General features: G+C 45.7%; 1 protein-coding gene across 4 annotated transcripts in view; it reads right to left on the reverse strand.

The window, feature by feature from the left end:
• Window positions 1-845: 845 nt before the first annotated feature.
• Window positions 846-24496, reverse strand: part of LOC126984639 (bifunctional 3'-phosphoadenosine 5'-phosphosulfate synthase-like) — an 82520-nt gene continuing 58869 nt past the window's right edge. For all 4 annotated transcript variants that reach the window (XM_050838498.1, XM_050838499.1, XM_050838497.1 and 1 more), the window contains exons 3-11: window positions 24201-24421; window positions 16100-16238; window positions 14577-14695; window positions 13862-14059; window positions 13224-13425; window positions 11248-11341; window positions 8474-8609; window positions 6101-6224; window positions 846-5201 (exon numbers count right to left, since the gene is read on the reverse strand). In XM_050838498.1, the coding sequence (XP_050694455.1) occupies window positions 4750-5201; window positions 6101-6224; window positions 8474-8609; window positions 11248-11341; window positions 13224-13425; window positions 13862-14059; window positions 14577-14695; window positions 16100-16238; window positions 24201-24421 (1685 nt within the window). In that variant the 3' untranslated portion in view covers window positions 846-4749. The remainder of the gene's footprint in view (window positions 5202-6100; window positions 6225-8473; window positions 8610-11247; window positions 11342-13223; window positions 13426-13861; window positions 14060-14576; window positions 14696-16099; window positions 16239-24200; window positions 24422-24496) is intronic.

A 24496-nucleotide genomic window follows, 5' to 3' on the forward strand; every position in this document is an offset into this window, starting at 1 on the left:
AGTCATTGGTGGCCTTGTACCAGTCAGTTATTGGTGGCCTTGTACCAGTCAGTTATTGGTGGCAGTCAGTCATTGGTGGCCTTGTACCAGTCAGTCATTGGTGGCCTTGTACCAGTCAGTTATTGGTGGCCTTGTACCAGTCAGTTATTGGTGCCAGTCAGCCATCGGTGGCCTTGTACCAATTAGTTATTGGTGCCAGTCAGTCATTGGTGGCCTTGTATCAGTCAGTCATTGGTGGCCTTGTACCAGTCAGTTATTGGTGCCAGTCAGTCATTGGTGGCCTTGTACCAGTCAGTTATTGGTGGCCTTGTACCAGTCAGTTATTGGTGGCAGTCAGTCATTGGTGGCCTTGTACCAGTCAGTCATTGGTGGCCTTGTACCAGTCAGTTATTGGTGGCCTTGTACCAGTCAGTTATTGGTGCCAGTCAGTCATTGGTGCCCTTGTACCAGTCAGTCATTGGTGCCCTTGTACCAGTCAGTCATTGGTGGCCTTGTACCAGTCAGTCATTGGTGGCCTTGTACCAGTCAGTTATTGGTGGCCTTGTACCAGTCAGTTATTGGTGCCAGTCAGTCATTGGTGGCCTTGTACCAGTCAGTCATTGGTGGCCTTGTACCAGTCAGTCATTGGTGGCCTTGTACCAGTCAGTCATTGGTGGCCTTGTACCAGTCAGTCATTGGTGGCCTTGTACCAGCCAGTCATGGCCCCAAGTTTTTCACTGTGAGCTTTCACCGTGAAGATGAAGGCCACTTTTATGGTCATTTTCACAGCAGAAGGTAAAAGACACTCAGCACCAGTCACATGGATCATAAATTACTAATTAATGCTAAAAAGAAAGAGTTCAAAGTATTGTTTAAAGTGTTTAATTTTTTACATCAACCTGCCAAAGGCATAATTTATCACATGATTAGTTTTAACTCTTTAAAGAATAATGTACGATGATAACAACTGTCTTAAAATTAATAAAAGATGCATTTGAAACAATTCCAGATTTGTTTTGAAACAAGTGAATTAAAAAAAAAAATTGATGATAAATCTGTAAACTATTGGCCACCGTCCCCACAAGAAGCTTCAATGCAAGGTAAGTCTTACATAAAAGTGAGCAAGTCAACATTGCACAACATGGTGCTCTAACAGGAAACACAAACCCCATCACATCCACAAACTGTGCAGCCGGCGACCACATGCAACACGGACCTCGGGAAAACCCTCTGAGCTAAGGGGACATCTCTCTCCCCCTCCCTCTGGTGCACTATCGTCAGCCAGGATAATTTTCCCTTCACTGGCAGTGATAGGGACTGAGTGGTGACATGTGTTGATGGTGACTGGAAACTCATCATACATAATCTCAAAACTGACATACTGAAGGTGCATTGCAATGACTATAACCTTGACCAAAGATAAATACTGATACAGGACTATGGTGCAGCGTGCCACAGCCCAGCACCGCACACACTGACGCCATCCAGCCAAGTGTCCAATGCCCAGCCAGGGTGCAATGTCCTTATCAAGATGCAAATTATACCCTGTTGTGCTGTGATTAGTATTGTCAGTGTGGGTGAAACAAATAACCCAACAGGAGGTTTCTTGCAACATAATGCCCAGCCACAGATCAGGGTGCAACTTCTATGCAGCACCCCCTAGCAGCTAATGCCCAGCCAGGATCAGGGTGCAATGTCCTTACCAAGATCCAAATTATATCCTGCTGTGCTGTAATTAATATTTCCAGCAGGTGGAACAAATACCCCAATAGGAATAGGAACAATGGCAGGGATATAATTCTGCAATGAAGACTGGATTGTGCCATGCTGTGTCTGACCACAAATCATTCACTGGTGTTCACAGCAGATACTTGGGGAAGAAATGTGGTGGAAGCAATGACTGTGATGGACTCACATAGAGATGACCAACAATTACAATATTTTTCAATACTATAAGCAAATTATATGAAAATTAGCAAAAATGAAATACATCAATAAAAAAGGTACTTATGGCAGCTGCTTTAGAAATAGAAAAAAAAGTCATACTACCAAAAACTTTCACAATGACAATAATCAGCCTGCCTGAGAGTGAGCCTTGAGTCACACACACACACATGGCTCTGGAATTAAAACTGTTCTCTTAGTTGAATTCCCACTGATGTGCATGAGAAGATGAAGTAAAACAGCGCAGGATGAGTTCACTCAGAGCTCAGGGGCTTGAGGGCTGGACAGGCAGCTCACAGTGGCCGCTCTCCTTCCTCTCTGCCTGATTCACCTCTTATGATGATGATAATAATATTAATAAAAATAATAATAAAAATGACTTGGGACTTAAATGTAACATAGTAACAATATGAAAAAACAAAAAAAGAAAACATCAACAGATAATGCAGTGAAATATAGCCTTGAACAGGGGTTCCCGACCAGTGGTTCACCACCCCCTGTGGGGCCACGGAGGGTTGGCTGGGGGGCCACAAGGCCGTGGCAGACATAAATGACTAGGGAGAATAATTTTAATAGCTCATCGTGGTGAGATTATTTTCTGTGCTCGTATTCAGCTGGTGCTGAATGCTTCTGTGGGTGAGCACTGAGAGGGAACAGCAGGAAGAATTGGTGGAGTTGACACGGCCCACTAATCCCATTCATTGAGGTGAAGCCGCCAAACTGTCATTTTTAGGGCCGGAAGATGAGGGATACCCGGGTGAGAGCTCACGTCCACTACCTCAGTCGTTAACTCCAGACTCCGTCTCATTCAATATGATGGTTATGTTTTTGAGAATTGTACATTTATTGATGCGGTAGATCTATTTTATAAATACCTGACCCAACAACACCTGACACCTGGCAGGACAACCTTGCAGCCGTATATGTGACAGTTCGGTGGATTCACTTTTTAGGGGTGATGTCAACTCCACCAATTCTACCTCCATGGGGCCAGCTATGGCTGAAAACTGGTGTTAAAAACGTGTAAAACAAACTGCTGACATTAGGGGTCGAGACTTAAAGGCTTTGGGAAAAGGGTTGTGGGTGCAAGATCACTGGGAGCCACTGGTCTGAAGGAAACTAGAGTGTGTGAATGAAGGAAAATACCAAATGAGCAAAAAATGGAGTGAAAATGCCTTGGGTGAGCATGAACTGGAAGAAAAATCTCGATCATGAAGAAGAATTAAAAACGGTTAAAAGTTGAAAAATAAAAAGTGATCAGAGGAAATGATGAAGTGGTCAAATCTTCCTCTAACTGCCACCCCCTCCGTGACCTGCCCTGACCACCACCACCACTCCCTGCCCTAACTACAAGACTACACACACAATACCACCATGACTTTCCCGACTACAACTACGACTACTACTACTACTACTACTAAAAAAAAGAAAAAGCACTACAGCGCCTGAGCCTGAGGTGTGCCCTGATGTGATCTGCCAACCAGCTGTCACACAGGGCCCTGGGCACAGGACATGGTCAGCATCAGTAATATGCAGCCAACACTGACAAATATTGACAATTTTGGTAATTTTTCTTATACTTTTCTGTGCACAGGGCAGCACCAGGGCTATGCAGTAATTACAATGAGTGGAGCAGCCTTATAAATTAACAAAACATGACATGACTAATAATATGGAACTAAAAATTGACTAAAATGGATAGTATTAATCATTGCTAATGCATATTATTCTTACAGACAATTGCTTCCTCTCGCAAGGCTTTCGACAACCTGTGTGACAGCAGGTTGCCGGAGCACGATTATCCACACCTCAGACTCGGGTGCCACCACTGTGCCGCGGTGACCTTCTTCACTACAACTGCCACACAAAAATCTGTTCCCGTCCTTTTACAGTCCTCTGTGCTCTGGACGACTGTTACTTTCAGATTAAACTTTTCTCTTCCTTAAAAAATCTGGGTTAATAAGATTTTAAACTATAATTTTGTGTCTGAATGTGCATAGTTATCATTTTTATATAATTCCCTTTCTTCGAGGCAGATGATTGGTCTCCTTATTTTTTTTACAGCAAAGGAAACTGCTCAAGGGAGAAAATGTCCACTTTGAGCTGCTCATGTAAAGAAACTAGAATGGTCCAAAAAGCGGAGGTCAATTTTGGACCAATGCAGCAAGGCCTACACCGTACAGGCGCCTCACCTCTCATGTTGGCAGTGTGGCCTGAACAGCTCTGGAGCATCGCTACATAAATATTCAATTTACTTCTTACTTAAAAAAAAAAATTTCATATTAACACAAATTTCTTGACTAGCCATGTTCTAATGAAAAAAGTAATGTTTAGATAACATAAAACTCAATGCAGTCTCTTCAGGAGTCTGACCTCAGTGTGAAGCAGTTTAAGAGCCCTGGAGCAGGAGAGTGAGGCCGCCTTCATCACACGCCCTATGTTCTCCTGTGCCCTCAGCATGAAGCAAGCAAGAGCCCTGGAGCAGGAGAGTGAGGCTGCCTTCATCACACGCGCCATGGTGTTATAAAGGCGCCGTACAAAATTCAAACTTATGCTGAGGCAATTGTGTTATTTTTTGTGCTCTGGGTATTGCCAAGAGAGCTGTGTGAAAGTCATGTCACTGCTGACGCAATAATGCTTGCTGTGCTCTGGGTATGGTCAGGATCTCAAACAAGTGCCCAGAGCACAAAAAATCTACTGAATCAGCATCAACATGAAATCTGTCCGGCTGTTCTGGTAACAACATGGCGTCCATGCTGAAGGTGGCCACACTCTTCTGCTCCTTGGCTCTGGTCTGCTGTACCACCGCTGCTGCTGCCACACTCCTTACTCCTTGGCCAGACTCTTGTAGTAGTTGCACAGAACCTTCCAGGCCAGAGGCGCCATGAAACCATCAGGAGGGAGCTCCCCACTGCGAGCCAGCGCCCTCATCTTCGTCCCAGAAATAAACTCAAATTCTGCCTTACGCGCGGGGTCATAGAACGCCATGCGGCCGGCCTTTGTGTCATAGGCAGCGACCTTGAATGGGATAATCTCCAGCTGGGTGAGTCCAGGGGCCATAGTGAGCACCTTGCGGCCATGCTGGGGGTGGTAGAGGTCCTTCTTGGTGACCGGGTGGGGCATGCCAGCGGGGTCCCGTCCCACGATGTAGAAGTTTGCGCCAGTTGCCATTCTTGCCTTGGCGTGCCACTGGACCTCTGTGGGCCCGGCGTACATCATGGGCGAGGGGAAGATGGCCAGCACGGTGGAGTTGGGGTCCAGAACACCCTCCTTCAGGACTGTGGGGGAGAGAGGGGCCATTAAAGGTGTGTGTGTGTGTGTGTGTGTGTGTGTGTGTGTGTGTGTGTGTGTGTGTGTGTGTGTGTGTAATTCACCACAGCCTAATCACGAGTTGCACTCGTAATCGCCAGCAGGTACCCTCCTGACATGAGCAAGTGCTCTTTACAGTCTATCTCTGGGTACTGCCAGGACCTCACACACCACACACCCCATCCCCCTTGCTCAAGGGGGGACAGTAACCACTCCTGGTCAACGGAAAGAATCCGGCCTGAGCGGGCAGGAACTGACACCCTGTCAGACTGTAAAGCCTGGCAGTGCAGCACTCTAACTAGTTGCGCCACAGAGTGGTGTGTGTAATTTTTCACCTCTTGGTCTGCTGCGGGTCTCTCTCGAGACAGCCAGCCGTTCCCCTACGGAAGAGCACAGAGCTCGTAGTACTGATCTTTGGGTAGGACTGAGACCACTCACACACAACACACCGCGACAACGAGGTCACAACTCCTTGCCTGACGTTGCGTACCTACTCACTGCTAGGTGAACAGGGGCTACACATGAAAGAAGATAAACCCAACTTATCTTCACCCGGCCAGGGAATCAAACCCTGGTCCTTCTGGCTGTGAGCCAGACGCTCTACCCCTGAGCTACCGGGCCGTGTGTGTGTGTGTGTGTGTGTGTGTGTGTGTGTGTGTGTGTGTGCGGTGGGGGGGGGTGCAGTTACTTTTTCTTTTACATATGTGTATGTGTGAACATCTAAGAGGAGAGAGTACACTGTCAAGAGCAGGAGAAACTCACCCCGTCCAACCACATAAGGGAAAATAAGGACATTGAATGAAAAAAAAAATGTGTGCATATGTGTGTGTATATACATGTGTGAGTGTGTGTGCATGCATGTGTGTACCTGCGTGGTGCTGCTCCATGCGTGTCTTGAGGGGCACGTCGTCACTCTTGGTCCAGCCGCCGAGGGGGTGCAGCAGCAGCACGGGGTTGTGGTAGCCACGGTCCAGCAGCTGGCGGCGCGTGTCCTGCCGGGGAGATGGGGCACGCTGCAGTCAACAGTTTAGTGGTGTAGGTGGTTAGTGGTTTAGACAGTTAGAGACTTGAAGGGTTAGTGGTTTAGAATGTTAGAGGCTTAAAGGGTTAGTGGTTTAGTGGTGTAGGTGGATGGTGGTTTAGAATGTTAGAGGCTTAACCCTTAGATTACAGCGATCGTACATATAAGTGTACTACCACACGCCCCACCCATATGGGGATCATATATATAATCATCACACTCTATGCTTCTTACATTTCAAATATACCGCCAGTTCTTGACTCAGAAGAATGGTGGAGGCATCTGGCATTCGTACACACACTCATTCATCTCATCGCGTGCCCTACTGAAGGCCACAGATCATTTTCCACTTTTGTTCGGAATACATCTGTCATGTCTCGTGACACGTCAAGCAGTTCCTCTGCTCCGGGCAGAAGTAGAGCACGGGCGAATCAAAGTGACAGTGACTCTGATGACTGCTATGGTAGTGACATTGACGGAGGAGGGAGGGGCAAGGGGAGAGAGAGAGAGAGAGAGAGAGAGAGAGAGAGAGAGAGAGGGGTTCTTCCATGCGACGCGTCACGGCCACGAGAAAATGCGCAATATTTTCGGCTGTCATAACTTTTTTATTATTATTAGGAGATAAGTTTTACTACACCACCATATATACTAGATGAATATACAATTATTGCAAAGAAGAAAGACACCATTTCCACCTCTTTTAAATGCCTAAATTTTCCCTGTGCACACCATCCAGAGAAAAACATTGCCACCCGTACTCTAAGGGTTAAAGGGTTAACAATCTACACCTTTTCACCCTCAAATTAAAAAAAGTTGAAATTCAAATTGAAAAAGTTGAAATTCAAATTTAAAAAGTTGAAATTCAAATTTAAAAAGCTGAATTTCAAATTTTAAAAGCTGAAATTCATATTAGAAAAGTTGAAATTCAAATTAAAAAAGTTGAATTTTAAATTAAAAAAGTTGAATTTCAAATTTAAAAAGTTGAAGTTCAAATAAAAAAAGTTGAGGTTCAATTAATAGATGAAGTGCAAGTCATAGAAAAATATATGTGCATATATCTTTATATATATAATCTACGTATGTGAAGGTATTCTATGTTTCGTTATTTTTATGTCGCTACGTATAGCGTAATAGTGCGCCTCTCTCCCACTGAGCTCTAACACATGGAGGGGTTATCTTCCCCGTCAGCGTTTGGCCACCGGCCGCTATATTGAATGACCCGCACTCGTCGCCTCCACCATAGTAATTGAATGGGAACTCTGTAGTTATTTTGTTTTCTTTGTCTCACTCATTCCACACACTATAAGCACTATGTGATGAGTCATGTAGAGATGCAGTCCTCTGAGTGCAATGAGTGACTCAAACAATGGGAGAATGTGACCCTTCTGTTTCTCTTCAGTCTAAGAAAAAGCACAAAAAATTTAAAGTACTTTTCTGTACTCACTGCTCCTACAAAAGTCAAGAGGAGTGGCCGAAAGATAGGTCAATTTCGGGAGGAGAGGTGTCCTGATACCCTCCTCTTGAAAGAGTTCAAGTCGTAATTAACCTGGTAGCAGTGGGGATCATGTTTCTTAATGGCCCCTCCAAGCGAGAAATATGAGAAAAAATCACCCCTCACACGAACCATTTCATAATATATATCAAAGCATTTGTGATCAAATTATGTATCTTCTATTTTGGGGGGGTTTATATCATGGCACAAATTTTGCCTGTCGCTGCTACACGGTACAGCCACAAATTTGGCCCATCGCTGCTACACGGTAAAGCCACAAGTTTGGCCCGTCGCTGCTACACGGTAAAGCCACAAATCTGGCCCATCTCTGCTACACGGTAAAGCCACAAATTTGGCCCATCGCTGCTACACGGTAAAGCCACAAATTTGGCCCGTCGCTGCTACACAGTAAAGCCACAAATTTGGCCCGTCGCTGCTACACAGTAAAGCCACAAATTTGGCCCGTCGCTGCTACACGGTAAAGCCACAAATTTGGCTCATCAATGCTACTGGGTTAAGTATGTTTCTTTGAATTTTCATAAGAAGTATAATTATTGTTATTCTAAGAGGGGAATCAGGCAGAAAGGGAGGAGCGCAGACACTATAACTCACCTGTTGAGAACCCCCAAACACCTGAGACGCCGAGAAACAGAAAATGAAAGCAAATGCGTGAGAGAGAAGGAGGAGGGGGACGAGAGTAGAGAGAAAATTCTAGCTAGTCACAGTACCTGCATGAGGAGAGCGTGGCCGTTGTGGACAGGGTTGCGGAGCTGGAAGGCAAACACAGCATCGGCCTTCAGCTGACGGAACTTGGCGCGGAGTTCCAGTGGGGTAAGGCGGTACTCATCCATCCCATCATTCCACCTGGGGAGGGACGGGAGTGTTGGTGAGGGGTATCTGGGGAGTGTTTGGGGAGTGTTGGTGTTTGGGGAGGGATGGGAGTGTTGGGGAAGGGTGTTTGGGGGAGGGATGGGAGTTTTGGGGATGGGAGTGTTGGGGAAGGGTGTTTGGGGGAGGGATGGGAGGTTAGGGTGTTTGGGGAGGGATGGGAGTGTTGGGGAAGGGTGTTTGGGGAGGGATGGGTGTGTTGGGGAAGGGTGTTTGGGGAGGGATGGGAGTGTTGGTGTTTGGGGAGGGATGGGAGTGTTGGGGAAGGGTGTTTGGGGGAGGGATGGGAGTGTTGGGGAAGGGTGTTTGGGGGAGGGATGGGAGTGTTGGGGAAGGGTGTTTGGGGGAGGGATGGGAGTGTTGGGGAAGGGTGTTTGGGGAGTGTTGGTATTTGGGGAGGGATGGGAGCATTGGGGAAGGGTATTTGGGGAGGGATGGGAGTGTTGGGGAAGGGTGCTTGGGGAGTGATGGGAGTGTTAGGGTGTTTGGGGAGTGATGGGAGTGTTGGTATTTGGGGAGGGATGGGAGTGTTGGGGAAGGGTATTTGGGGAGGGATGGGAGTGTTGGGGAAGGGTGTTTGGGGAGTGATGAGAGTGTTGGGGAAGGGTGTTTGGGGAGTGATGGGAGTGTTGGGGAAGGGTGTTTGGGGAGGGATGGGAGTGTTGGGGAAGGGTGTTTGGGGGAGGGATGGGAGTGTTGGGGAAGGGTGTTTTGGGGAGGGATGGGAGTGTTGGGGAAGGGTGTTGGGGTGGGTTGGGAGTGTTGGTTTTTGGGAAGGGATGGGAGTGTTGGGGAAGGGTGCTTGGGGAGTGATGGGAGTGTTGGGTTTGGGGAGGGATGGGAGTGTTGGGGAAGGATGGGAGTGTTGGGGAAGGGTGTTTGGGGAGGGATGGGAGTGTTGGGGAAGGGTATTTGGGGAGGGATGGGAGTGTTGGGGAAGGGTGTTTGGGGAGTGATGAGAGTGTTGGGGAAGGGTGTTTGGGGAGGGATGGGAGTGTTGGTGTTTGGGGAGGAAGGTGTTTGGGGAGTGATGGGAGTTTGGGAAGGATGGGAGTGTTGGGGAAGGGTGTTTGGGGAGTGTTGGTATTTGGGGAGGGATGGGAGTGTTGGTGAAGGGTGTTTGGGGGCGGGATGGGTGTGTTGGGGAAGGGTGTTTGGGGAGTGTTTGGGAAGGGTGGGGTGTTTGAGGAGGGATGGGAGTGTTGGGGAATGGTGTTTGGGAGGGAGTGTTGGGTTTGGGGAGGGATGGGAGTGTTGGGGAAGGATGGGAGTGTTGGGGAAGGGTGTTTGGGGAGTGATGGGAGTGTTGGGGAAGGGTGTTTGGGGAGGGATGGGAGTGTTAGTGAAGGGTGTTTGGGGAGTGATGGGAGTGTTGGTGTTTGGGGAGGAGTTTGTTTTGTGTTCCTTCCTGCTCTCAGTGTCCATGTGCGGCCACACCATCTTATTCTGTGGGTCTGGTCTTATGGATTAACCTGAGAGATTGATATATTACTGCTCCCCCTCCTCCTTACTCTTCTTCCTACCTTACTCCCTACTTACCTTCCTAGCTTCCTCCCTACATTCCTACCTTCCTTCTTGCATTTCTTCCTATCTTCTTGCTTACCCGCAGAGGCAAAACACAGACAACGATATGCTTGCACAGTTATTGTAATGGTTCACAGTGATGTACCACAACCCACATATCATAAACAACAGGGAAGAGAGGGTTCCTTTGACAAAATTTAGTTGCCCCTTGACTTCGGATTTCCTACAAGAAGACATCACCAAGCTACAGGAATGGAACAAAAAGTGGCTGCTACAATTCAAAGAAGAAAAATGTAAAATCCTGCACCTTGGGAGGGGATATCCAGCATACCAATACCACATGGAAAACACTTCACTACCCACTACAGAGGCAGAGAAAGAACTGGGAGTGTATGTTACCAGGCTACCAGTGAAGGGATATCCAGCACACCAATACCACATGGGAAACACTCCACTATCCACCACAGAGGCAGAGAAAGACCTGGGAGTGTATGTTACCAGGCTACCAGTGAAGGGATATCCAGCACACCAATACCACATGGGAAACACTCCACTATCCACCACAGAGGCAGAGAAAGACCTGGGAGTGTATGTTACCTGGCTACCAGTGAAGGGATATCCAGCACACCAATACCACATGGGAAACACTCCACTATCCACCACAGAGGCAGAGAAAGACCTGGGAGTGTATGTAACCAGGCTACCAGTGAAGGGATATCCAGCACACCAATACCACATGGGAAACACTCCACTATCCACCACAGAGGCAGAGAAAGACCTGGGAGTGTATGTTACCTGGCTACCAGTGAAGGGATATCCAGCACACCAATACCACATGGGAAACACTCCACTATCCACCACAGAGGCAGAGAAGGATGTGGGAGTGTATGTTACCAGGCTACTAGTGAAGGTGAAATCCGTGCCAATCGCAGCGGACGGGTTTAAGACAATTTTTCAAGAGTCATGTCTTAAGCAAAGTACAAGTGCATCTATCTGCCTAACTATCTATCAATCTACTTATCTATCTAACAATCTACTTATCTATCTAACAATCTACCTATCTATCTACCTCTCTACACATCCTACTTACTTGATGCGTTCCAGAGCCTCAATGTCGCCCCCCACCAGCCAGTCACCACTCTCGTTGATCATCTTGATGTACGGATGGTCTGGACAAACAGTGCCTGGGAGGAGAAGGAAGTGGTATGGTGAATGCGAAGGGATGGGATGGGATGGGAAGAGGAAGGAGGGGAAGAGAGGGAAAGGGAAGGGGAGGGAAGGGATGGGATGGAAATGGAAGGAATGCGAAGGGATGGGAAGGGAAGAGGAAGGAGGGAAGGGGAGGGGAGGGATGGGATGGAAATCGAAGGAATGGGATAATGAGAGGAGAGTAGGGAAGGGATAGGGAGGGAAGGAAAGGATGGGGTGGGAAGGGTAGGGAAGGGAAAGGACAGAAAGAGAAGGGAAAGGTTGGGAACAAAATGAAGCAGGGAAGGAAAGAAAAGGAAGGGAAGGGAAGTAAAGAAAGTGGGAAGGGGAAGTAAAGGAAAAGGAAGGAAAAGAAGGGATGAGAAGGAAGGAAGAGAAGTGAAGGGATAGGAAGGGAAGATGAGGAAGGGATGGAAAGAGAAGGGAAAAAAAGGAAGGGAAGGGAAAGGAAGAGATGGGAAGAGAAGGGAAAGGAAGGAAAAGAAGGGATGAGAAGGAAGGAAAGAGGGACGGAAGAGAAGTGAAGGGATAGGAAGGGAAGATGAGGAAGGGATGGGAAGAGATGGGAAAAAAAAGAAGGGAAGGGAAAGGAAGAGAAGGGAAAGGGAGGAAAAGAAGGGATGAGAAGGAAAGAAAGAGGGAAGGAAGAAAGTGAAGGGATAGGAAGGAAAGGGAAGGGAAAGTAAAGGAAAAGGAAGGAAAAGGGATGAGAAGGAAGGAAAGAAGGAAGGGAGAGAAGTGAAGGGATAGGAAGGGAAGATGAGGAAGGCATGGGAAGAGAAGAGAGGGGAAGGGAAAGGAAGGGAAGAGATGGGAAGGGAAAGGAAGGGAAGAGATGGGAAGGGAAGGGAAAGGAAGGGAAGGGAAGGGAAGGGAAGGGAAGGGAGGGGAGGGGAAGGGAAGGGAAAGGAAGGGAAGAGATGGGAAGGGAAGGGAAAGGAAGGGAAGGGAAGGGAAAGGAAGAGAAGAGAAGGGAAGGGAAGGGAAGGGAGGGGAGGGGAAGGGAAAGGAAGGGAAGGGAAGGGAAGAGAAGAAAAGGGAAGGGAAAGACAGACAGAGAGAGAGAGACTTCAGTGTAAACAAATAAATTCAGACTGCACCAGCTTTTTCTTCACCAACATTGCAGCACGAGAATGGAATAAACTCCCGCATTAAGTGGTCCAGTAACACAAGGCTGAGGGTTGTATTTTAAAACATTTTGTCGCCCAAGTTCACATATTTGACATGGCTTTCGTAGGAGCTGTAGACCTTTCCAGGGGTAGTTTTATGACCCTGGTGGTAGTGTGACCCTTCTTCTGTGCCATGAACCTTAAAAAACACTCATGAAAAACAGATTGATCCCCTCTTTGACCTTTAGAAAAAGTTGATGTGAAAAGTGATGGTGTCTTAAAATACGGCCCTGAATCATTTGAAAACAAGCTTGATTGCCACTTCCTTCAACTTAATATTTACAAAACGAGAAATGCCTCCTTGGTGGCCATTTCATTTAACATAATTTAATTTAGTATCCTAATCTAACCTGTGGGGGTTGAATATCAATGTAAATATCTCTCTCTCTCTCTCTCTCTCTCTCTTCCATGACTACAGCTGATTGGAGATAAGGGAAGAAGGAAGGGAGGAAAGGGAAGGATATTGGGAGGAACATTCTCTCTCTCTCTCTCTCTCTCTCTCTCTCTCTCTCTCTCTCTCTCTCTCTCTTCCATGACTACAGTTGATTGGAGATAAGGGAAGAAGGAAGGGAGGAAAGGGAAGGATATTGGGAGGAACATTCTCTCTCTCTCTCTCTCTCTCTCTCTCTCTCTCTCTCTCTCTCTCTCTCTCTCTCTCTCTCTCTCTCTCTCTGTCCCCCCCCCTTACCAAACTGTCGAGCGCAGCGTTCCTCCTTGCGGTGCTCGTAAAACTCAGGCTTGCGCAGGATGGCCACGGGCCGGCCCTCGTAGCGCAGAGTGAAGGCGGAGCAGCTGTCCAGCCGCTCCTTGTCCTCGGTGGAGACGGGCAGCACGATGGGGATGGACTGGTTGGACACGCCGCTGTCCATCAGGCAACCAAAATGCTGGGACTGTGGGGAGGAGGGGCTATGAGGGTGGGGGAGGGGGAGGGAGGTGGTGGGGGGAAGGGGAAGAGAGAGGGAGAGGGGCAGCACACACTGGCCTATTCATACACACACACACACACACACACACACACACACACACACACACACACTTTCCAACTACATCACCAAATAAATGCATTCATGAATTGTATGGAATGTGATATAATACACACATTTAAGGCCTGTTGGAGCACAAACAGGTAGAAACAATCAAGCAAGAACAGGCAGGACACACACACACACACACACACACACACACACACACACACACACACACACACACAACACAACACAACACACAAACACAACACAACACAACACAACACACACACACACACACTAGTAGTAGTAACAGTTTATCGTCAAATTTAGTTACAATCTGACACAAAACGCCACACACCTGCAAGTACTCCAGTTCCCTCATGAAGCCGGACAGAGGCGACGCCCATCCCTCTGACAACACCTGAAGCCACTGCAGGTCGAGGAAGTTGATGGACACGGAGGGCAGGGACTCCGCCTCCGCCTTGGCACTGGCCAGCTTGTTCTCGGGCACGAAGAGTTCCTTCACGCCCTCATTGGCAGACTTTGGGATCACCTCCTGTTGGTGGAGTGCAGTGAGATGGGTGAGACAAGAACACATGAAATGCCCGGAGATTTGATTTTCTTTTCTTTTCTACTACTCTCGGTCCCACACGTCCTCTGCGTGTATCAAAACACACGAGAAATTAATCAAGACAAGGAGAGGGTATTCCCCGGCTGCCTGGGATCGGTTCACTATTCCACAATGTCCCCGTAGAGACATACCTCCAATACTCCCATTTTCTATTAACATCAGAGAGCATGGGCCATCACTCTACCTGTTACCCATTCGGGGAGACTCAACAGAATCACAGGAGAGGATGCCACCGATCACATGATGCCGAGATTTTCCCTTTTCTACTACGCCCGGTCCCACACGTCCTCTGCGTCTTACAATCACATGATTCACAGTTAATGCATCAGTTATTTAAGGTTATTGATTTCTGTGTTTTCCCCCACATTACACACACACACACACACACACACACACACACTCACTCATACCCCCTCCCCTCCAAACACACACAGCTACTCACCCACTCCTCCAGTGTGTCCAGCACCTGCTGCACACACTCGTCCACTGAGCACTGGGCCGTCTTGAGCACCACGTCGGGAGTCTCTGGTCTCTGATACTGCGAGTCAATGCCGGTGAAGCCTGAGCGACGGATGGACAGAACGGTGGTTAGGGCGGAGGACGGAGGGAAAGACACGCACGGGGTGGCGAAGGATGAGAATGACAGAGATGAATGGACACAAAGGAATGAAAAGTGAGACGGGGGAATGAAAAGAGAGACAGAGAGATTCACACACGAGGGGTGGACAAAGGAATGAAGAGATACCACTGTAGTGACTCGTAACAAGAGAAATTAATGTGTGATGAATATGTGTAATAGATGAAACAGAATAGTGTGTGTTGAGAGTGAGAGAAAAGAAAGAGAACGTGATGAGTTAACCCGGTAGCAGTGATGGGCCAAATTTGTGGCTTTACCGTGTAGCAGCGACGGGCCAAATTTATGCCATGATATAAACCCCCAAAAATAGATGATGCATAAACTGATCACAAATGCTTTGATATATATTCTGAAATGGTTTGTGTGAGGGTTGATTTTTTCTCATTTTTCTCGCTTAGAGGGACCATTAAGGGGGGTCACTACACCACATAAGTTTGAGGAGTGTATCAAGACGCCTCCCCTCCCGAAACTGACCTCTCTTTTGGACACTTCTGGACTGTTTTTATTGGGGGGGGTCAGTGTTGAGTGGGCTATTTTTGTCATTACCATCACTTTTATTGCCCTTGAACTGATTCCTTTGATGTAAATAAATAAATAAATAAATAAATAAAAAAGAGAGAGAGAGAGAGAGAGAGAATTTGAACACCCAACTCCTCCTCCTCCTCCTCCTCTTCCCTTCCTCTCTCCCTTCTCTTCTCCCCTTCCTCCTCCTCCTCTCTTTCTCTCTCCCTTTTTGCCTTTCACTCTCAAATGCATTCAAACCTCTCCCTCCCCCTTCCCCTTCCTCCTCATTTTCCTCTCCCTCCCCCTTCCTCATTTTCCTCTCCCTCCCCCTTCCTCATTTTCCTCTCCCCCCTCCTTTTCCTCCCCCCTCCCTCCTTCTTTTCCTCCCCCTCCCTCCTCCTTTACCTCTACCCTCCCTCCTCCTTTTCCTCTTCCCCTCCCTCCTCCTTTACCTCTCCCCCTCCGACATAGGTGCAAGATCCTTTCATGTATTAGGTCCTAAATTATGGAACCAACTACCAAATGAAATAAAAGACTCTCATAATCTGACCACATTAAAATCAAATCTGAAAAAGAAGCTGTTGACCTCTGTATGAATGTATTGTCTACTCCATTGCCTTATGTATATTCTATCATGTATATTTAGATGTATAATCCACCATGTATATTTAGATGTATAATCTACCATTATATTATATATTATAGTTTATTATTATTATTATTATTATTATTATTATTATTATTATTATCTCCCTCTCCCTCCTCCTTTTCCTCCCCCCCCCCCCTCCTTCACTCCTTTTCCTCTCCCCCCCCCCCCCTCTCACCCTTGATCATGCCGGCGCGGGCCTTCTTGTACAGGCCCTTCACGTCCCGCTTCTCGCACACCTCCAGCGGCGTGTCCACGAACACCTCGAAGAACGGCAGCCCGGAGTCCTCATGAATCTTCTTGGCCTGGGCACGGTCCTGTGGATGGAGGGGGGGGTGAGTGTGGGAGGGAGGGGGGGAGTGTGGGAGGGAGGGAGGGGGGAGGGTGGGAGGGAGAGGAGGAGGGAGTGTGGGAGAGAGAGGTTTGAACGCATTTAGGTGAGAGGGGTTAGGTGGAAGAGGTGGAGGAGGAGGAGGAAGGGAAAAAGGAAGAAGAGGGAATGGATAAGAAAAGGAGGAGGAGGAGGAAGAGGAAGAGGAGGAACACAAAGGAAGAACAAACAACAGCAGACCTGCTGGTCCTTACGAGGCTGTTTGTGACAAGCTACACTAACTATCTAATCAAAGGTGGAAGATGAAGGACAGCAAAGGCGAAGGCTCCTCCCCACCCCCATCCCTCCAGCCAAAGCTGGCAGGAAAGGAAAAAGAACCATGCAGCATGGAAAAACTGCATGGAAATTATGTAGGAATGAGGAAAGAACTACCATTACTGCTACCACTAACCGGGCGATAAAAGCGGACAAGGACACCAGTATTCGAAAGAACTTAACGTTATTACGACAATGAGTAATATCTTAGTTGCTGGTTGGATTCAAAACACTTGTCTAATCTATTCTTGAAGGCCGTAACTGTTGTACTATCAACGACATCACAGGGTAGAGAGTTCCAAACATTAACAACTCGATTGAAGAAGAAGTGTTTAGCTTCGTGCGACGAGAATCTTTTACCACTTGTCTTCAAATTGTGATTTCTTCTTGTTCTATTTGATCGATCAATTGTGAAGTAACCTTCTGCATTAATATCACTGAATCCTTTAAACATTTTAAATACTTCTATTAGATCGCCTCGCATTCTTCATTTTGATAGACTGAATAAATTTACTTCTTTAAGCCTTTGTTCATATGATAAATTTCTCAACCTAGGAATCATCTTTGTTACTCTTCGTTGGACCCGTTCCAACTTTTCTATGTCTTTTCTGTAGTAGGGAGACCAAAACTGTACACAGTACTCTAGACGGGGTCGAACCAACGAATTATACAGTTTTAATATTACTTTTTCCGATTTATTATTAAAGACTCGTCCGATGAAGCCAACCAATTTGTTTGCAGTTTTAACTACCTCTGAACAATGCTGACCGGGCTTTAAATCACTTGATATAGTGACTCCAAGATCCTTTTCTTTACTTACTGCAGAAAGTTGTTGACCATTCATTACGTACCGAACGTGATTGTTATTTTTTCCGATGTGCAACACTTTACATTTGCCATTGATTGGCCCAACGTGCAGGTCGATCTAGATCTGATTGTAAAGCTTCTTCATCGAGTGTCGCAGCTACTTTACATCCACAGAGGAGGAGGAGGGAGAGAGAAGAGGGAAGAAAATGAGGAGGCATATAAGGAGGAGGAGGAGGAGGAATAAAAATAACAAAGAGAAGGATGAAGAAAAGGAAGAGAAAGGAAACAGACAGAAAAAGAAGGAAAAAGAAAGACAGACAGACAGGTATACAGACAGATAGATCAGTATACAGACAGATAGATCGGTAGACAGACAGATAGATCGGTAGACAGACAGACAGACAGATAGTTCGGTAGACAGACAGATAGTTCAGTAGACAGACAGACAGACAGATAGTTTGGTAGACAGACAGATAGTTCGGTAGACAGACAGACACAGACAGATAGTTCGGTAAACAGACAGACAGACAGACAGATAGTTCGGTAGACAGACAGATATACAGACAGATAGTTCGGTAGACAGACAGACAGACAGATAGTTCGGTAGACAGACAGACAGACAGATAGTTCGGTAGACAGACAGACAGACAGACAGATAGTTCGGTAGACAGACAGACAGACAGACAGATAGTTTGGTAGACAGACAGACAGACATAGTTCGGTAGACAGACAGACATACAGATAGTTCGGTAGACAGACAGACAGACAGATAGATCAGTAGATAGACAGGTAGACAGACAGACAGACAGACAGGCCCTTTGACACTGGCATACAGAGGAGCACAAGTGTTGGGCCAAAGGTTGTCCCACAGGTGTTGGCTTGACCCGCACACCTGTGATTGGCTGGCACCTTGAGACACTATGGGAAGAGGGAAGGAAGGGAAAGGAAGGAAGAAGGAAGAGGGGAGGGAGGGAGATGGAAGGAAAGGGAAGGGAAGGGAAAGAATGGTTGAGGGAAAGGGTGGAGAAAGGAAGGGAGGGGAGGGAAGGGAAGGAAGGGATGGGAGAGGAAGGGATGGAAAGGTATGGGAAGGGAAGGGATGGGAAGAGAAGGGATGAGAGAGGAAGGTATGGGAAGGGAAGGGAAGGGAGAGGAAGGGAAGGAAAGGTATGGGAAGGGAAGGGAAGGTATGGGAAGGGATGGGAAGAGAAGGGATGAGAGAGGAAGGAATGGAGAGGTATGGGAAGGGAAGGGAAGGGAGAGGAAGGGATGGAAAGGTATGGGAAGGGAAGGGATAGGAAGGGAAGGGAAGGGATGAGAAAAAGGGATGGAAGGGTATGGGAAGGGAAGGGAAGGTATAGGAAGGGAAGGGAAGGGAAGGGATGGAAAGGTATGGGAAGGGAAGGGAAGGTATGGGAAGGGAAGGGAAGGGAAGGGATGGAAAGGTATGGGAAGGGAAGGGAAGGGAGAGGAAGGGATGGAAAGGTATGGGAAGGGAAGGTCTGGGAAGGGAAGGGAAGGGATGGGACAGGAAGGAATGGGATGGGAAAAAGACAGACAGACAGGAAGGAATGGGATGGGAAAAAGACAGACAGACAGGAAGGAATGGGATGGGAAAAAGACAGACAGACAGGAAGGAATGGGATGGGACAAAGACAGACAGACAGGAAGGTGATCAAAACAGGTTCCGGACGTGTCAGAAACGCCTTGGACAAAACTAGACCATTGGATTCCTTCGCCTATCGTCTTCACCTCCTCCTATCAACTATCTTTCCCTATCTTTATCTTCTATCTTCTATTTCTTCATCATCATCTTTATCTCCCTATTTTCTTTCTTTTTCTCTATCTTTCATCTTCTTTTTAATCATTATCTTTATTCTATTTTTTTTTCTTTCATTATCTTCATTGTCTTTATTTTCCTGTTTTTTTCTCTATCTTTTATCTTCTTTTTAATCATTATCTTTATTTGTTTCTCTTTTCTTTCTTTCATTATCTTCATTATCTTTATTTTCCTATTTTCTTTCTTTTTCTCTATCTTTTATCTTCTTTTTAATCACTATCTTTATTTTTGTTTTCTTTTTTTCTTTCATTCATTATCTTATCTTCTATTTCTTCTTCATTATCTTTATTTTCCTATTTTCTTTCTTTTCTCTGTCTTCTGTCTCTTTTTTTCTCCTATCTGTGTGTCTAAGAGAGAGAGAGAGAGAGAGAGAACTATCCCAAAGCTTCGAATATTCAAACACATCAGGAGTCCTTTAAAAAAAAAATCTCTCTCTCTCTCTCTCTCTCTCTCTCTAGACCAGTGGTTTTCAAACTATTTAGTATGACGGCACACTAAGAAACAACTAATATTTTGGCGGCACACCTGCCCTTTGATATATATATATATATATATATATATATATATATATATATATATATATAAATATATATATATATATATATATATATATATATATATATATATATATATATATATATATATATATATATATATATTAAACTTACCTTTTAAAATACATGTAAATTTCATTATTGATAATGCACACTTACCTTATTAGTGAGAAACGTGAGGTTGGCTCGATTTGCATATCCGCGGTATATTAGGAGGAACACTAGACAGGCACACCCTCATTTCTTCTTCAACGCTTAGCAGTCTTGACCTTTTCTTACTTTTTATGTTAGTGAGGGTTGAGAACCCTAGTTCACACAAATACGAGGTTGAAAACTGGAGAAGAATTTTTTTATCTTTTTTCGCTGTGTGGGAATTCTTTTTCAATATCAATCCAGAAAGTTTCAAGTGACACTTCCTTGTACGTAAGTTTCAGAGTGCGGTCATTACGGATGTCTGTTAGCTCCTCTTCCTCACTGAGACTAAGTTGTTGTGAGTTTGATGGATCATAAATGAATGGATTTCTCAGCCAGTCGTAGCTTTCAACAGATATATTTGGAAAATACTTTTCAATATTCTTTTCTAGGCTTTCAAGATGCTCACATATCAGTGGAACAATGTCTTTATTTTTTGTAGCAGCAGTTTTGGGAAACATATCCAAGTTGCCATCTTTCACTTTAACATTCCAGAGCCTAATTTTTTCTGTCAGAGCCTTCATTTTATCTGAAGAAGATAACAGATTTTCCAGTCTCCCTTGCATGGTAGTACTGACATTGTTCAGATATTCAAAAATATCTGCTAAGTAACATAATTTAACACACCAAGTTTCGTCAGCCAGTAATTCACAATATTCAAGTTTTCCTTCAAGAGTAAAGAAGGTGAGCATTTCTTCCTTCAGCTCCTGTACTCGAGAAAGCACCCTGTCTCTTGATAACCATCTAACTTCTGTGTGCAAGATAAGGGCTACATGAGGAGCCCCCATTTCTTCACAAAGCAGGGAAATCAAGCGTGACTTAACTGGTCTCCTCTTGATAAAGTTTACCATTTTTACAATGTCATCAAGAACAGATTTGAGTTTGCATCCCAGTGTTTTAGTAACAAGAGCTTCACGGTGCAAAAAACAGTGGGTTGAAATCAATTCGGGATTTTCTTTTTTCACTAATGATACAAAACCTTTCACTGATCCTACTATTGAAGGAGCACCATCCGTGCAAATCCCTACACATGATTTCCATGTCAAATCAACCGTCCGCAAATAGTCACTCACTGTAGAAAATATATCTTGTCCTGTGGTTTGCACTAGTTCTTTGCAGCATAAAAACTGTTCTGCTATTTTATTGCCAGTAATATACCGCATGAACACTAGTAACTGTGCTTTTCCTCCAACGTCAGTTGACTCATCTACTTGTAAGGCACACATTCCTTTTTCTTTTACAAGTTCACATACACTTTTTTCAATATCAGATGACATCTCCTCGATTCGCCTACTAAAAGTATTATCAGAGAGGAATTTTCCTGACTTCTTTTTCAGCTTCAGCCCCAAACATTGTTTTTACTATAGCACAGGATGATGGAAGAATGAGAGATTCAGCAATTGTATGGGGCTTCATAGTTTTGGCAATTAATTCTGCTATTAAATAGCTTGCTTTCTGAGCCTTTTCTGCCACTTTAACCTTTTTCTCAAAACTGCACTTTTGTTGTTTGTTGTCATTTAAGAGTCTCTTGAAATAATCCAGAGGTTTATCAGAAAGGTAACTGTGTTTTGTAGTTAAATGTCTCTTCATTTTACTAGGAACCATGGCTTCATTCGATAGTTCAGTACCACACACAACACATTTTGGCTTAGGACCAAGTTCATCGTCACACCGTGTGAACCCCAGTGCTAGGTAGTTGTCCTGATATGAGCGACGTGGCTTACTTTTGCTAGCAACTGCCATTGTCTTCGTTAGGTCTACACTTGGGACAGCAGAATTACGCTCATCATCAACCATCACGTTACTTCCACTAGCCTCCTCATCACATTTACGCTTCTTTAAGATGAATTTATCCATTTTTCTCAGGTTTTGAAAAAAATATGAATATGACAACCAAAAGAGCAACTTTCTAGTCACGGTCAAGGCCACACTGTAGGGGTGGGCAGGTACCGGTACCAGTACCGGTACTAACGGTACCAGCTAAACGGTACGGTACCGTTACCAGATTGCTCGGTACCGGTACCAGTTGCTCGGATTTATTTATTGGATTTATTGATAATTCTTCATGTCCGATTTTTTTTTTAGGTTGCTAATAAATATTGTTATTGTTATTAGACTATGATCGAGTACATCCATAATAACTATACATGCTATTTTTTTATCGAAAAAATAAATATTCACTTTATTCAGAGAGAGAGAGAGAGAGAGAGAGAGAGAGAGAGAGAGAGAGATCACCACTCAGTGAGTGGATATCTCGGTGATATGGGTAGTGGGTACTCGATCATAGTCTAATAACAATAAAAATATTTATTAGCAACCTAAAAAAGAAAAAGAATCGGACATGAAGAATTATCCAGTAACTCCAATAAATAAATCAAATAATGGAAACGGGAGCTGTGATGGAAACGGAAAGCAGGACAAAATGGCGGGAACTTGGGGAGACGGTCAGCGGGGCAGTGACTCAGCGTCTACACACAGGGCCCATACCGCATGGAGGCGGGCGAGCACCGAGCGTCACTAAGATCCAAACGGTAACGGTACTAGCGGCAATGCGCAGTGCCGAGTGATCAGTAAGCTTCCCGGAACCTAAGTGATCATGAGGCTTCGCGGTACCAGTACCGATAGCAGTTATCGATACCAGTATGCAGTGATCATTGCTTCCGGAACCCAAGTGATCATGATGCTTCGCGGTACCAGTACCGATAGCAGTTATCGATACCAGTACCGGTACCTGGTATCGATAACTGCTATCGGTACTGGTACCGCGAAGCATCATGATCACTTGGGTTCCGGGAAGCTTAATGATCACTCGGTGCTCGCCCGCCTCCATGCGGTATGGGCCCTGTGTGTAGACGCTGAGTCACTGCCCCGCTGACCGTCTCCCCAAGTTCCCACCATTTTGTCCTGCTTTCCGTTTCCATCACAGCTCCCGTTTCCATTATTTGATTTATTTATTGGAGTTACTGGATAATTCTTCATGTCCGATTCTATTTCTTTTTTAGGTTGCTAATAAATATTGTTATTGTTATTAGACTATGATCGAGCACATCCATAATAACTATACATGCTATTTTTTTTCTTCGAAAAAATAAATATTCACTTCATTCAGAGAGAGAGAGAGAGAGAGAGAGAGAGAGAGAGAGAGAGAGAGAGAGAGAGAGAGATTTACATAGAAAATTAGACCACACAGACCCCATGGTACAGACTAGGTGGTCTGTCCTTAAACCTAAGTGATTTTACATTAATCAGAAGGCTCCTAAACGTTGCATTTCTACTCTAGTTGATATTAAGTTGAAGGAAGAGTGAGAGAGTTTTCTTTACAGGAAATTTGTTTGGGAATTTCATCAGAAGTCATTAAGAAAAAAAAACTCCTTTGGGTACCGGTACCGGTACTAACGGTACTTGAGTTTTCGGTACCGGTACTACCGGTACTCAAATTAACGGTACTTGCCCATCCCTACCACATTGACACACTGGGGAGTGGGGAGCGGCTGGGAGCAGGGTGCTTACAGACGCGTACTGGACACGTACTTGACCAGTCTGACATTCGCATTACAAGTATTATTCTCGCCGATTTATGTGAGGAAGTCTCGAAACCTAGCAAAATTATATTATTTTCGCGGCACACCAAGGAGATAATGGCGGCACACTAGTGTGCCGCGGCACACACTTTGGGAATCACTGCTCTAGACACTAATATGCTTCAGATTCTGTTGGTCATCTTTGTACCCCCCCCCCCCTCTCTCTCTCTCTCTCTCTCTCTCTCTCTCTCTCTCTCTCTCTCTCTCTCTCCAGACACTAATATGCTTCAGATTCTGTTAGTCATCTTTGTATTCTCTCTCTCTCTCTCTCTCTCTCTCTCTCTCTCTCATAATCCCTCCCTTCCTGTGTGTGTGTGTGTGTGTGTATCGACCTCCTCCTCTCTTCCCAACAAACATTTCTTCCTCTTTTGTTCAATTTTTCTTCCTACTCATCTCTCTCTCTCTCTCTCTCTCTCTCTCTCTCTCTCTCTAACCTAGCCTAACTCAACCTAATCTAACCTAATCTAACCAAACCTAACCTATCTATCTAACCTAACTTATCTATATATCTCATCTAACCCAGCCTACCTATCTCTCTATCTAACCTAACCTAACCCAACCTAACCTATCTCTCTATCTAACCTAACCTATCTCTATATAACCTAACCTACCTCTCTATCTCTAAGCTAACCTGACCTACCTCTCTCTCTCTATCTCACCTTGGCAAACGGGGAGACGAAGGAGCAGAGCGCCACCACACCGGAGTCCGCGAACAGCTTGGCCACCTCGGAGACCCGCCTGATGTTCTCCTCGCGGTCATCGTCGGAGAAGCCCAAGTTCTTGTTGAGGCCGTGGCGCATGTTGTCCCCGTCCAGGCAGTAGGCGGGGATGCCCTTGCTGACGAGGTACTCCTCCAGTGCGAAGCTGACGGTGGTCTTGCCTGCGAGGGGGAAGAGTGGGGGTCAGGGAGGGATGGACAGCGGTGAGAGGTTTATATAGGCATAAGACAAAGGTT

Source organism: Eriocheir sinensis, chromosome 57 (genome assembly GCF_024679095.1).
Source record: "Eriocheir sinensis breed Jianghai 21 chromosome 57, ASM2467909v1, whole genome shotgun sequence".
Classification (NCBI taxonomy): Eukaryota; Metazoa; Arthropoda; class Malacostraca; order Decapoda; family Varunidae; genus Eriocheir; species Eriocheir sinensis.